The sequence below is a fragment of the Scylla paramamosain genome, chromosome 29, assembly GCF_035594125.1.
Source record: "Scylla paramamosain isolate STU-SP2022 chromosome 29, ASM3559412v1, whole genome shotgun sequence".
Taxonomy (NCBI): domain Eukaryota; kingdom Metazoa; phylum Arthropoda; class Malacostraca; order Decapoda; family Portunidae; genus Scylla; species Scylla paramamosain.
In genome coordinates this window covers 19193805-19206879 of record NC_087179.1, presented here as the reverse complement: position 1 = coordinate 19206879, position 13075 = coordinate 19193805, and the positions used below count along the sequence as shown (strand labels likewise).

General features: G+C 43.1%; 2 protein-coding genes across 6 annotated transcripts in view; one reads left to right on the top strand and one right to left on the bottom strand.

The window, feature by feature from the left end:
• Positions 1–13075, top strand: part of LOC135115572 (lysosomal acid lipase/cholesteryl ester hydrolase-like) — a 40262-nt gene that overhangs the window by 18156 nt on the left and 9031 nt on the right. The gene's annotated exons all lie outside the window — the stretch shown is intronic.
• LOC135115563 (uncharacterized) lies at positions 1302–12784 on the bottom strand. 5 transcript variants are annotated; one of them, XM_064032465.1, is made up of 10 exons: positions 12440–12784; positions 10671–10826; positions 7912–8058; positions 7376–7537; positions 6815–6973; positions 3812–3967; positions 2985–3131; positions 2700–2852; positions 2163–2450; positions 1302–1621 (listed from the first exon to the last, which is right to left on the bottom strand). In XM_064032465.1, the coding sequence occupies exons 2-10, from the start codon at positions 10756–10758 to the stop codon at positions 1617–1619; spliced, it is 1305 nt and encodes a 434-aa protein (XP_063888535.1). In that variant the 5' UTR covers positions 10759–10826; positions 12440–12784; the 3' UTR covers positions 1302–1616. The 5 variants fall into 5 exon arrangements, with proteins under 5 accessions (XP_063888535.1, XP_063888534.1, XP_063888536.1 ...); XM_064032464.1 differs by lacking the exon at positions 12440–12784 and adding an exon at positions 11835–11985; XM_064032466.1 differs by lacking the exon at positions 12440–12784 and adding an exon at positions 11835–11985 and having other exon boundaries at positions 2163–2378.

Genomic DNA, 13075 nt, shown 5'->3' with positions numbered 1-13075 from the left:
AGTTTCCTTTGTGCATCCACTATAGATTATCATTTTCTCATAGTTTTCTCAATTACACATGGCGAGGAAAATCGACTGGGAAAAGATTTAATGTATGTAAAAAAATATATATAACTGCTCTTTGTGCATCACCATCATTTTCCTCCTCATTTCTTTCTCATCACCTTCACAGCCTCATCACACTCGCTGCCGCCAATTGTATAGAGACTACAAAGTAAAAAAAAAAATTAGAAAAAAAAAGATCTTGTGAAATAAAGCATCCCCGTCTTTATATCCCCCCTAAACTATCATTTTCTCATTTCCTCCTCATCACCGTCACACAATTACACACCAATTACTTATATATTACAAAGAAAGTAGCAAGGAAAACCACAAAAAATACGGATTTCCTGAATACTTCACTACAAATTATCACCTTCTCACCTCCTCTTCCCCATCACCATCAAAGACTTATCCTACCTCCCTGCCACCATTTATACTCACCACGAAAAATGCACTAGGTCCCTTTATTTCCAACTAGAGTGAACCTTAAATTCCAAGACGCCTCACACTCGCTTCTCGGTTCTGGAGGGGGCAGTGGAGGCAAGCAGGTGTGGGGGGAGGGACGGAGCGGGGCGGGGCGAGGCCAGATCAGTGCGGAGCCTCGGGAAAGTGCGTGGTAGCGGCGTGAGGCGTGACGGGAGACTGACTAATGGAGGTGAACGGAGTGGCGGCGGTGCTGGTGGTGGTGTTGGTGGTGGTGATGGTTTACTGTCAGTCACTCAATCAGTCAGTGAAGAGAGGTGTTGTTATGCTATCTATCTTTGTCACTCTCTCTCTCTCTCTCTCTCTCTCTCTCTCTCTCTCTCTCTCTCTCTCTCTCTCTCTCTCTCTCTCTCTCTCTCTTTACGAAAACATGTTTAATTGTGTCTTTGCACGTTTTAAAATGAACTGGTCTGTAAATGTTTTTGTTCTTGCTTTTCTTCTTTATTTATTTATTTATTATTTTTTTTTTTTTGTTTTGTTGTGAAAGTTGTGGTTTTTTTTTTTGTCTTCTTTTTTACGAAGCGCGCCGGAAATGTACACAAGCGATATGAAGTTGAATGGTGATCAATATTCTCTCTCTCTCTCTCTCTCTCTCTCTCTCTCTCTCTCTCTCTCTCTCTCTCTCTCTCTCTCTCTCTCTCTCTCTCTCTCTCTCTCTTTTTGATGATACTGGGAAAAAGAGCAACACCACTAATGATGATGATGATGATGATGATGATGATGATGATGATGATGCTGATGCTGATGATGATGATGATGATAATGATAACATGATCTTACTCTGCATTTTTATTTCATTTTTCTTAAACTATTATTGTCACATGCAACAAAGAAGAAAAGAAGAAAAAGGACAAGAACAACAAGAAGAAAAAGAAAAAAACAAGAAATAAAAGAAAAAGGAAGAGGAAGAAATGAAAGAAAACATACGAAGGAAAAGATAAAAAAAAAAGAAAAAGAAAAGGAAGGAGAAAATGAAGACATAATAATAATACACCTGGTTCTCGTGGCGGTAGAATTAGCCAATCAGGGAGAATCTCTGCGTTGATTGGTTCCTGAATTACCTCCCAGCCTCCGTATTGGCCGGTGAAGGGCTAGACTGAAAAGAGATATTACTGGTGTTGTTGTTGTTGTTGTTGGTGGTGGTGTTGATGGTGGTGGTGGTGGTGGTGGTGGTGGTGGTGGTTATGCTGTTGTTGTTGCTGTCGTTGTTGTTGTTGTTGTTGTTTTGTTATTATTTTTTGCAGCTGCTGCTTCTACTACTACTACTGGTACTACTACTATTAAGACTACTATTACTATCATCATCATTATCGTTTGTTTGTTTTTATTTTACTTTATTAACTGTTTTACTTATTATTTAATTGATTTATTTATTTTTGTGTTTGTATATGTGTGTACGCATTATAACACCACGACTACCACCACCACAACCAACAACTACTACTACTACTACTACTACAACTACTACTACTACTACTACCACCACCAACTCTTCTTTGTCCAGTACTCTCTTACAGAAACAAAACTACCATTAAAACCACAAACACACACACACACACACACACACACACACACACACACACACACACACACACACACACACACACACACACACACACACACACACACACACTCACCACAAAAACCCAAATAAGCGACAGTAAGATGGCGTCTTTTCAAGCACGCTCTGAGCATCAGAAGACACCGGTTGTAGTAAGTCTTCCCGTCACTCCCACACACAGGCCGGAACCCCCTCCCGCACGTGTTGGGGCAGAAGGGGCGGGGAGGGAAGAGCGTGAAGGACTGGGGCGGCGGGGTGGTGGTGGTGGTCGTGGTGGTGGTGGTGGTGGTGCCTGGTGGTGTGAAGAAAGAGTGTGTTGGTGTTTTGCTTGGGTTGTTGTCGCTGTTGTTGTTGTTTTCTTCTTCTGTAGGATTAGATAGTGGTGGTTAGTGGTGGGTGGTTCGTGGTTGTTGTGGTAGGAGAAGGAGGAGTAGAGATGAAACGTGTAACGAAAGGAGGAGAAGAAGAAGAACAAGAACCAGAATTATAGTAAGATTGACAAGAACAACAACAACAACTAAAAGAAAAAGAAGAAAGACGTAGATAAAAGTGCGACATTTATTCCAACAACAACAACAACAACAACAGTACAACACTTCCCACACAAACGTACGACATTCCCCAGAGTAGTCTGTGGCGAGGGAGGGGTTATCACACGCCTTAGACTCCAGCCGGCACTGGTTAGCGTAGGTTTTTCCGTCAGTGCCGCACACGGGGAGGTAGTAGGCGGGACACAGCACGGGGCAGGAAGGTTGGGGCTCGGCGACTGGGGAGGAGAACAGAAGAGAGAAAGAGGGAGAAGGAATATGTGGGTTAGAAGAGATGATGTGTGGTAAAATAGTAATAGTAGTAGTAGTAGTAGTAGTAATAGTAGTAGTAGCCACAGTCCCTCACTCACCACACTCCCCCGCAGTACTGGTGGCGGTGGCGTCCCTACAAGTGGCGGCTTGAAACACACATTCATTCCTGTAGGTGACGCCGTCGCTGCCACACACGGGGTCCTCCTGATCGGGGCACACGTCAGGGCATGTATTGAAGGGCGCTCCTGTATAAGAGAACATAAAGAGAACGAAAGAACAAAACATGCCTTCCTTATTTCCACCTATAATTTTCATCCATAAATTTGTCAAATCTTTTAAAGCTCCCTTTTGACTTCGCACTAACAGCATAAGAACCTAAGAAAATAAGGGAAGCTGCAAGAAGCTATCAGATCTACACGTGGCAGTCCCTGTATGAAATTGATACGTGTAGGTTTGATGAGCTCTTGCAGCATCTCTTTTCTTACGTTCTTATCCTCTCTCATCCCACGCGTGTTAGAATGAATGGTGAGAATGAGTGTTTAGGGAGGATACGGAGAATGACGAGTGATGAGTGTGATTATGAGACGTGATAACAGCTGCTTCATTCATGTTTTGTCTTTTTTCTGACAGGTGAGGGGCAGGTGGACAGTGGAGCTTCCTTCTTCCTCCCTACCTCTCCATCTACCAGTCTTTGTCCCGTGAGTTACGAAAATTCTACTTATTTTGTTTTGTTTTGTTATGTTTTTTTTGTTATTTTTAGAAGTGCATTTCTTTCCCCGTGTATTGTGTGAGTAGATGCGTTTTTTGTTTGTTCTGACGTGTGAATGACAGGTAAGAAACGCGTCTCTCTCTCTCTCTCTCTCTCTCTCTCTCTCTCTCTCTCTCTCTCTCTCTCTCTCTCTCTCTCTCTCTCTCTCTCTCTTACCACACTCTCGCCGGCTGGTCATCCTGAGGGAGGGGTCGCGGCAGGAGACAACCTGCAGGGCGCACAGATTACCATAGGTGTTGCCGTCACTGCCACACACGGGGTTGTATTCACCAGGGCAGGTTTGCGGGCAGGGAGGTTGGGCCGCGGAAGAATCTGGAAGAGAGGGAGAGAAGGAGAAAAGGGACAGTGGTGGTGGAGGTGGTGGTGGGGGTGTGTGGTGGTGTGGTGGTGGAGTAGTGCTGGTGGTGGTTGTTGTATTTTTTTTCTTCCTTTTCCTCCTCCTCCTCCTCATTATTATTACTATTATTATTATCATTATTATTATCATCGTTATTATTATCGTTACCATCATCACCATCATCATCACCATTATCATCATCACTACCACCATTTTCATTATCATTATCGTTATTAATATTACTATGCGTGCGTTAGAACATGCACACCTGTACAGACATCGATCTTACCACAAACACTCCACGGAAAGCATCACACACACATACACACGCACATACACCACAAGACTACATAACAGTGGTGCTTCGGGAGGCGCTGCGGGGAAGATTGGTTAAGACCTGATTTATCTATAAGTCCCTTCCTTGCTGCTCTTATCTTGGGTCGCTGGCTGGATGAGTAATGGGAGGGAAAGGGCCGCCAGCTGTGTTCCTCTCTGATCTCGACTCTTGATAAAGCTCGCGGGGTGAGACTAGGTGTAGGATGCTGTGTTTTGTTTAAATGGTGATTCTCTCTCTCTCTCTCTGTCTCTCTCTCTCTGACATTTACCTCTCTATCTATTATGTTAGTTTGTTAGTTTGCTGTTTAGTTAGTCGGTTAATTGATTGGCTGGTTGGTTAGTTATTTAGATAGTAGGAGCAGTAATAATGGTAGTGATAGAAATGGTCATAGTTATCATCATCATCTTCATAATCATCATCATCACAACCGTGTCCACGTACCAACATGCCAGTGACTCAGGGACCCCGTGGTGGTGTACAGTCTCGTCTGCTCAAGTGAGACAGGCAAGCAGGGTTCAAGACTATACTGAAACACTTCTGTCCTGCACCTCCACTGCTTTCAAAAGGGCCTAGTTGAAGTTACGCGATGTCTCAAGGATTTTTTTTTATGGTTTTATTTTATTAACAGCATTGCTACGTTATTAACAGGAGAATCACTCTTGAGAACCCGGTTAATCATTTATGTGGCTTTTGAAAATAGTCGTGGTGAGAGAACAAGAGGTTTCTGAATATGGGTCTGAGTAAGACAAGTGAGGTTCTGCCAGTGTACCCAAGTGAGTGCCAAGGAGTCAGGAAAACACCGCCCATGCCATGCTCTTTGATTCAAGCGTCACAGAGGAAATTGGACAAACACAACTGCATTATAATGTTAGAGGATGATAGAAATAACCTATCTAATTTCGAGAGAGTGTTTATTTCGGGACAAAGTGTGACGTTGCGTAGTTCATGAAAAGATCAGCAGTGTATTGCATTATTCTAAATCTAACCTAACCCAACGTGCTAATGTTACTTCAATATTATCACAATGTTAAAATAAGCTAGACTGAAGAAGATAGGAAAGAATTCTCTCTTAAGTAGGGTGGTGGATGAATGAAATTAGACTCAGTAATCAGATTGTTACTGCCAAATCAGCAGGGAGCTTTCAAAGAAGAAATAAATTTATGGAAGGTGATGACAGGTGAAAATAAGTAGGCATGCTTTATACAGGTACTGCCACGTATAGAGCTGATGGCTTCCTGCACCAACCCTTGTATTCTTATGTTCTTGTGCTCTAACAAGTGTAAAATATATACGTGTTGGTTAGCCTTTCAATATCGCACCGTTTTCTCTGAGTTGTACAAATGAGTAACTTCACTAAATTTTAAGTGTCGTGTCCCAAAACTACAGGTTCACTTCTAGTTTTCAAGCTTTCATCCATAAACATTTCTACAGTTGTTCGATGGCGGGTTTTATGTATATATAAGAAGAAGACACAAAAATCACTATCCTCTGGGACTCCTAAAAAGTTAAAGCTTATGTATACCTTCCTGTGAATGTCACTTGTCAGCACATCAGTACACAGTGGACAGTAAGAAAAGAGCAAAGACTTGAGAAGATCGTAACCTTTATTATTATTATTATTATCATTATCATCATTACCTTCAGTGCTGTAACGTGAATGAGACTCATCTTAACATATATTGCCATTATCATATTAACATTATCACCTTCATTGCAGTAACGTTCATAAAACTCATCTTTCTACATAGATAATAATAACAATAATAATAATGCTGACGAGATCATGATGAAGTTAAGCTGACAATGTTAAGCTGACGGTGTTATGCTGACGATATGCTGACGAAGAGACTGGCGAACGCTTGCATCTAACTTATATCCGCGTCGTGTGCATTACTGGTGGTGGTGGTGGTGGTGGTGTCAGGAATAAAGTGGCATCACAAAGGAACACAAAGGAAACACTAGCAGACCTGTTGGCCCTTACGAGGCTAACGAGAGGGAAGCTTGTCACTGTCTGATTGGTCTTGTGGTGCGAGTGGGAGAGTGAGGGAGAGAGGAGGAGATGAGGGAGGAAGGAGAAAGAGAGTAAGGTGGAAGAGGTGATAATTTATAGTGTCTTGAGGGAAGGAAGAAAAGACGTAGAAAGAGAGAGGACGGTTGGGGATGAGGGGGGGCAGACAGACATGGAGAAACTGAGAAATAGAAACAGAAAGACAAAACGCAAACATAAAAAGAATATTTAGAAACGAAAACACACACACACACACACACACACACACGAGACAAGATGATATAGATAGATACTGAGAAACAGAGAAACACACACACACACACACACACAAAACAAAACAAATAAAACACCCCCTCAAAAAAAAAAAAAAAAAAAAAAAATGCAACTAACAATAACACAACATAAGTCAAGCATACAGAAAAACCGCAAGACTCAAGCAGGTACTGTACGGGGCAAGGCTTTAATAGGCTGCCTCACCACAGGATCTGTACGCCACTATATGCAGCGAGGAATCAGTGCAGGCGCTGGACTCAAAGGTGCACTTGTTGGCGTAGGTGTTGCCATCACTTCCACACACGGGCGAGTAGTCGAAGGGGCAGGTGTCAGGGCATGGCTTCTGCTCGTGTGTTATGGCCACTGTGGGGAGTTAGACAGTGATAGACATTGGAGAGTAGATAGTAATATACGTACTGTACTCCTATGCATACAGTGTTGAGAGTTATACAGTAATACACAATGCAGTTACTGATACACGTATAGCACACTCATGCATACAGTTCTGAGAGTTATAGTGATACACAGTGCAGACAACCACACTCCTATTTTTTTTTTTTTTTTTTAGGTAAGAGAGAACTCTAGGTCTAGGGCAAAAGAAATGCTAAAAAAAAAAAAAAAGATACAGATGCATAAGACCAGAGGCTCCTTTTCTTCCCCCTTCACCTCGTCCCCCTCAACATCTCATTTTAATTCATCTCCCCTCAATGTCTTCACAACTCGTCCCATCAACTCGTCCCCCTCAACGTCTCGTCTCAGTCTTACCACACTGCCCGCCATATGCCAGCGTGATAGCTGGATCTTTGCATGCTGCGGCGTCCAGGGCGCAAGTGTTGGGGTAGGTAATGCCGTCACTGCCACACACGGGCGCGTACAGGTATGGACAGACGAGTGGACAGGGCCTGTGGTTATCCCTGCTTCTGACATCTGGTGGGGGTCGGAGGTACTGGCAGTAATGTCACGGTTTGGGGTCTGGTCTTGTGTGGTGGTGGTTGGTGGTAGTAGTGGTGGTGTCTATGGTTCTAGGTAAAGTGAATGCCAGGGTTTGTGGTCTTGTGTGGTTGTGGGGGTGGTGGTGGTGGTGGTTGTGGCTGTGGTACTAGTTCCTCTGTGCTTCATAAGGTTAAGAATCACTAAAGTCTGTCCATTTCTAACTAGTAACTGTTTTCTCTCTCTCTCTCTCTCTCTCTCTCTCTCTCTCTCTCTCTCTCTCTCTCTCTCTCTCTCTCTCTCTCTCTCTCCTTTTGTTTATCTAAGAGCTCTAGCCAAGGGCGGCGAAACTGGTGAAGAAAAATACTCACCACAGTTTCCCGGGTAAGCGTAGGAGACATTGTTGAACCTGCAGGCGTAGTAGTCAAGCACGCAGCTGTTGGGGTAGGTGATCCCGTCCGTGCCGCACACCGGGATGTAAATACGAGGACACGCCGCTTTGCACAATCCACGGCGACCTGGGAAAGCGAGTGTGTTGTGATAATCGATGCGTATTTGTTTATAAAGTTTATAAAATGGATGTTTACGTTCTCCTCGTTTCCTTTCTTTCTTTCTTCCTTTCTTTTTCGAGCTGTTCAAAAGTATAGCTTCTTTTTTTTTTTTCCTGTTGTTTTTACATGAACGTGAGAAGTTAAGTGCAACGTGAGAAGCTTATTATTCTCAGATGCCTTCATGTCTTGCCTACACTGCCTCACACAACCTTTACCTGAGATTACCGCAGCTTGCAAGGCTATTTCATGACTCCAGAACTAATTTAACACCAGTCCTGTATAATTCATGATTCTAGTACTAGTTTAACACCAATCCTACATAATTCATGATTCTAATACTAGTTTAACACCAATCCTACACGGCCAATAAGGAAAACAAACATGATTAATTAGAAAACCATCCTTGAGAGCCCGATTAATCATAACTGTGACATTTGAAAAGTGTCGTGATGTGAAACCCAACCCTTTACGAGTGTGGGCGTTATTGTTAGTCAACTTTTTGGGGCGTGGCGTTTGATCGACACTAATACAAATCATCTCAATTCAAGGACAGCCAGACTATGTGACATTTCCTCCCATTGAAGCTTCAGTATTCCAAATAATATAAATAGAGGAATGGTGGGGGATATCCTCTCTCTCTCTCTCTCTCTCTCTCTCTCTCTCTCTCTCTCTCTCTCTCTCTCTCTCTCTCTCTCTCTCTCTCTCTCTCTCTCTCTCTCTCTCTCTCTCTCTCTCTCTCTCTCTCTTGCTCACCAGGGCCGTCTATAGAGGGTGAAGAATATGGAAGGTTACAGCGCCGCCACACAGCCTCTCCCAACACAGCATGTCTTTTGTTTGCTGCTGTGAGGACGCTTGTGTGTGTGTGTGTGTAGGTATGTATGTATGGATGGATGGATGGATGGATGGATGTGTCTTTGTGTGTGTCTCTGTGTGTGTGTGTGTGTGTGCGCGCCTAACAGGAAAGAGAGGAAGGTGAAGATGAGTTACACGCACACACACACACACACACACACACACACACACACACACACACACACACACACTACATACGTATCTTCTTACCTCATGCATGAACGTCCTAATACCCTCACAAAAAATAAGATAGATAAAATAAAAATAGATAAAATAAAAATATACTCATAATTTTTTTTAACACTTTTCTCCCACATTCATCTTTATATTTTCCCTCTCCCCCACAAAAAAAATAAAAAAATAAAAAAATATAACCTGACTTTTCTCTACTTTTTTTTCCCCCACACATCCTCCTCTATATTTATTTTTTCCTCTTCTCCCCATACGTGAGCAGCCCTCGAGCCACGTAATAACACTCAATCACAGTCACCACCAGCTAGTGTAGTTCCTGGTTGAAATTTTCTATATTCTCTATGCAAGTATGGCCCGTATCTTGAAACACTTCTGCACCGCACCTCCACTACTTTCAATAGGCTCTAGTTGTCATTGCAGGGGAGTTTTAAGAGTGTCTACACGGTCCTAGTGACAGATTAACAAGATTTCTGCATTACTAACTGGAGAAACACTCTTGAAAACCCGGCTAAGGATCTCTATGGCCTTTGAAAATAGTCGTGGCGAAATTAAACAGCTTTTTAAAGGATATTTGTACGGTTCTTCTGACAGATTAGCAAGTTTCTGCATTATTAACAGGAGAAACACTCTTGAGGGACCCGGCCTTTGAAAATAGCTATGGTGAGAGGACAAGGCGTTTCTGAATACTAGTCTATATGTATTATTTTCTTTGCAATGCACGATGATGTAAGTTGCGGCACGTTTTCTATAGTATCCTGCATCTCCCATACTTTACGAGTGGCATTCTGAAACGTGCCTTTGTCTTTCCTTCCTTTTCATGTAAGAGAGGATTCTGGCCTAGGGTAACAAAAAGACTGAATAAAAAGGCCCCATCTTAAAAAAAAATGATAAAAAACGTAAAAAACAAACTAACAATGAAAGACAAAGGCATAACCGTTCATTATCTCACTCATTCACACAACAGGAAGGACAGACTGACAAAAGAGAACATCAACACAAGACAAAGAGGAAGGAAAAAAAGTTGGGGGAGGGACAACACAGCACAATGTAGTGAGGACAATGACAGGTGGACACGACTGGACACATGAATACTTGTAGCGGATGTTTACTCAGGCGTCTGTTGCTCAATCTACCCTCAGGGCGCCTCACTAGCATCATGACTAACCCACTGACCTCTTTCACCCACCTGTCCAGTTTCCAGCACCACTCAGTAACCCCTTTCTTAACCATTTACCCATATATATGCCCGCCAACATAACCCCTTCACCCAACTGTCACTTTATTCAACTCCTTTGCCTACCTATCTGCTTCCTAACTTCCCTGATCAAGTGTCTGTATCCATCTTACCACCTGTTGAATTCCTGTCATTGCATCACCAACCACTTTTATTTAATTCCCGTTACCCAACTGTTCCTTTATTCAACCCTTTAGCTACCTGTCAGAGCCCTAGCGTCCCCCACTAATTTCCTTTTATCCCTTTACCTCAACTCTTGAATTCCTGTCACAGCATCACCAACTCCCTTTGATCTACCCACCTGATGGATACGAGTACTGTGGTGAAGCCTCTACCGTTCCCATCACAGCCACCACCACCACCACCACCACCTCCAGGAGACGCATCATCGTGGAGTTGTGCGTTAGGTGTAACTCTGCCTTCTGTTCTGTTCGTGTTGTCTCTGTTCACGTGGGAGCTGAAAAAAAAAGGGATTAGTTATAAGGAGTGGATGAGTTTGTGTGTGTGTGTGTGTGTGTGTTTAGTGTTTTGTTGTTGAATTCACTACAATCACAACACTTAAAAACCGTATTAACTAGTTCTTATGGGTGTTTTTCTTTTCCCACTGATGCAAAATCCTTGCTAAACTCTCACTAGAGCCACGAAAGCATTCTTGAAAACTCTAATCACCTTCACCACACCTTGTTTAATCAACCCCTTCAATGCTAGACAGATTTTCCCTCCAAGACTATCAGTAAATTTATGGACCCTCATCTTTACTTGTCTCTTAATTAGTCATCTGGCTTTGAAGAAACAAAATTAATTAAGTATTCTCTCTCTTTTAAACGCTGTTACGTTTTACTCACATACGTCAATACTCAATGTTGTGCGACGATCGGTAAAGGTGAGATGTAGCAATGGTATGTATTACTAAGTATACGATTAAAATATAAGTGCCCACACATTCTCTCTCTCTCTCTCTCTCTCTCTCTCTCTCTCTCTCTCTCTCTCTCTCTCTCTCTCTCTCTCTCTCTCTCTCTCTCTCTCTCTCTCTCTCTCTGTCCTTGTAAACATTTTTCATTGTTCTGTGTGATGACGGGCGACCATGCCAGTGAATGGGTTAAAACAGAGATAACAGGAGTTGAAATACTTGAGAATACCTACGGGCCTACACACACACACACACACACACACACACACACACACACACACACACACACACACACACATTCAGAAACACCCTGCTTTCTCACCACCACTAATCTCAAAGGCCAAATAGATGATTAGCCGAGTCCTCAAGAGTGTTTCTCCTGCTCATAATGTAATCTTGTTAATTTATCACTAGAACTGTAAAAATACCCTTAAAAACTTGTGCCACTTCAACTAGTAGAGCCTTTTTGAAAGTAGTGGAGGTGCGGCGCAGAAGTGTTTCAGAATACGAGCCAGAGAGAGATGAGGAAGACTTGAAACACTTGATAATACGTACAGGGCAACAGACACACACGCGGCAGGCACCAGGGACAAGACGGCACTGCTCCTACTACACGAAAACACCTGGCCACCGCTCCATTTACGCTCTACAGGCTCAGGATGTGACGCTCTGGTGGTGGTGGTGGTTGTTGGAGTGGTGGGGATGGTGGAGGAGAGGCCCACTCCCTACCCCCTTCCTGCCAGTCCAACCCCTCCCTCCCTCCTTTTCCTATCACCCTTCATCTCTCATATTTCTCTTTCACTTCAAGTTCACACCTCACGTACGGTTAGGCTGAAGGTAGAGAGGCGAGACTGAGATGGTCTGGAAGTCATGAGAGAAAAGGAATGCGTGTGGAGGGTTCTGGAAAAGAGAGAAAGACCTGAGAGAAGGTTTATGGATGCAGTGAAAGAAGACATGCTTGTAATGGGCGTGACTGAAATGGTTTGGTTGTGTAAGCAGGAAAGACGAGAAGTACATGGAGAGAAGGAAGAGGATGCTGGGAATGGATGTAGTTCACGGCAAGAGAAAGGAAGATCTGAGAAATGGTTTATGAAGGGAGGCAAGCTTGTAGTGGGTGTTGAAAATATTGATGAAAAAGGCAAAACTTTGAGAATACAGACCTTGATGACTTCTTGAAATCTTGCAGTGAGAGAGAATAGGAATCTTTGACCACAGCAAGCACCACCAGTTTCTCCCAGACAGAATAAAAGTGAAAATTAAACTAAGAATCTGTGTTCATATCCAGAAACACTTTGCTCTCTCACCACGACTATTTTCAAAGACCACAGAGATGACTAGCCGGGTTATCAAGACTATTTATCTTGTTAATAATATAGAAATCTTGTTAATCCGTCACTAGAACCGTAGAAACACTCTTAGAAACTGGTGTAGCTTCAACTAGAGCCTTTTGAAAGTAGTGGAGGTGCGGTGCAGGTGTTGCCGAATATAATCCCTGATACACAATGAAAAAATAACCTGATTGTGGAGGGGTTGGGCTTTACTTGGGAATGTCCGATTTGTAAGATTGTGTGTGTGTGTGTGTGTGTGTGTGTGTGTGTGTGTGTGTGTGTGTGTGACGATGGTGGGACAGGAAGGAGCGAGAGGAAAGTGCAAATGAGTGTGTGGTGAGACAGGAAGAAATATGAGTGAGATGTGTGTGTGTGTGTGTGTGTGTGTGTGTGTGTGTGTGTGTGTGTTGATAATGCTTCATGTACGTACAGGCTCTCTTAATTATCACCTCTACACTTCACCTTCTA

Bases quoted from the DNA above. Each gene is read 5' to 3' on its own strand.
- LOC135115563 (XM_064032465.1), bottom strand. From the start codon at position 10,758: ATGATGCGTCTCCTGGAGGTGGTGGTGGTGGTGGTGGTGGCTGTGATG. The intron at 6,974-7,375 runs GTAAGACTGAGA...AACTCCCCACAG, and splicing joins GGCATATGGCGGGCAGTGTG to TGGCCATAACACACGAGCAG. The intron at 3,968-6,814 runs GTGAGGCAGCCT...CCTCTCTTCCAG, and splicing joins AGTGGCGTACAGATCCTGTG to ATTCTTCCGCGGCCCAACCT.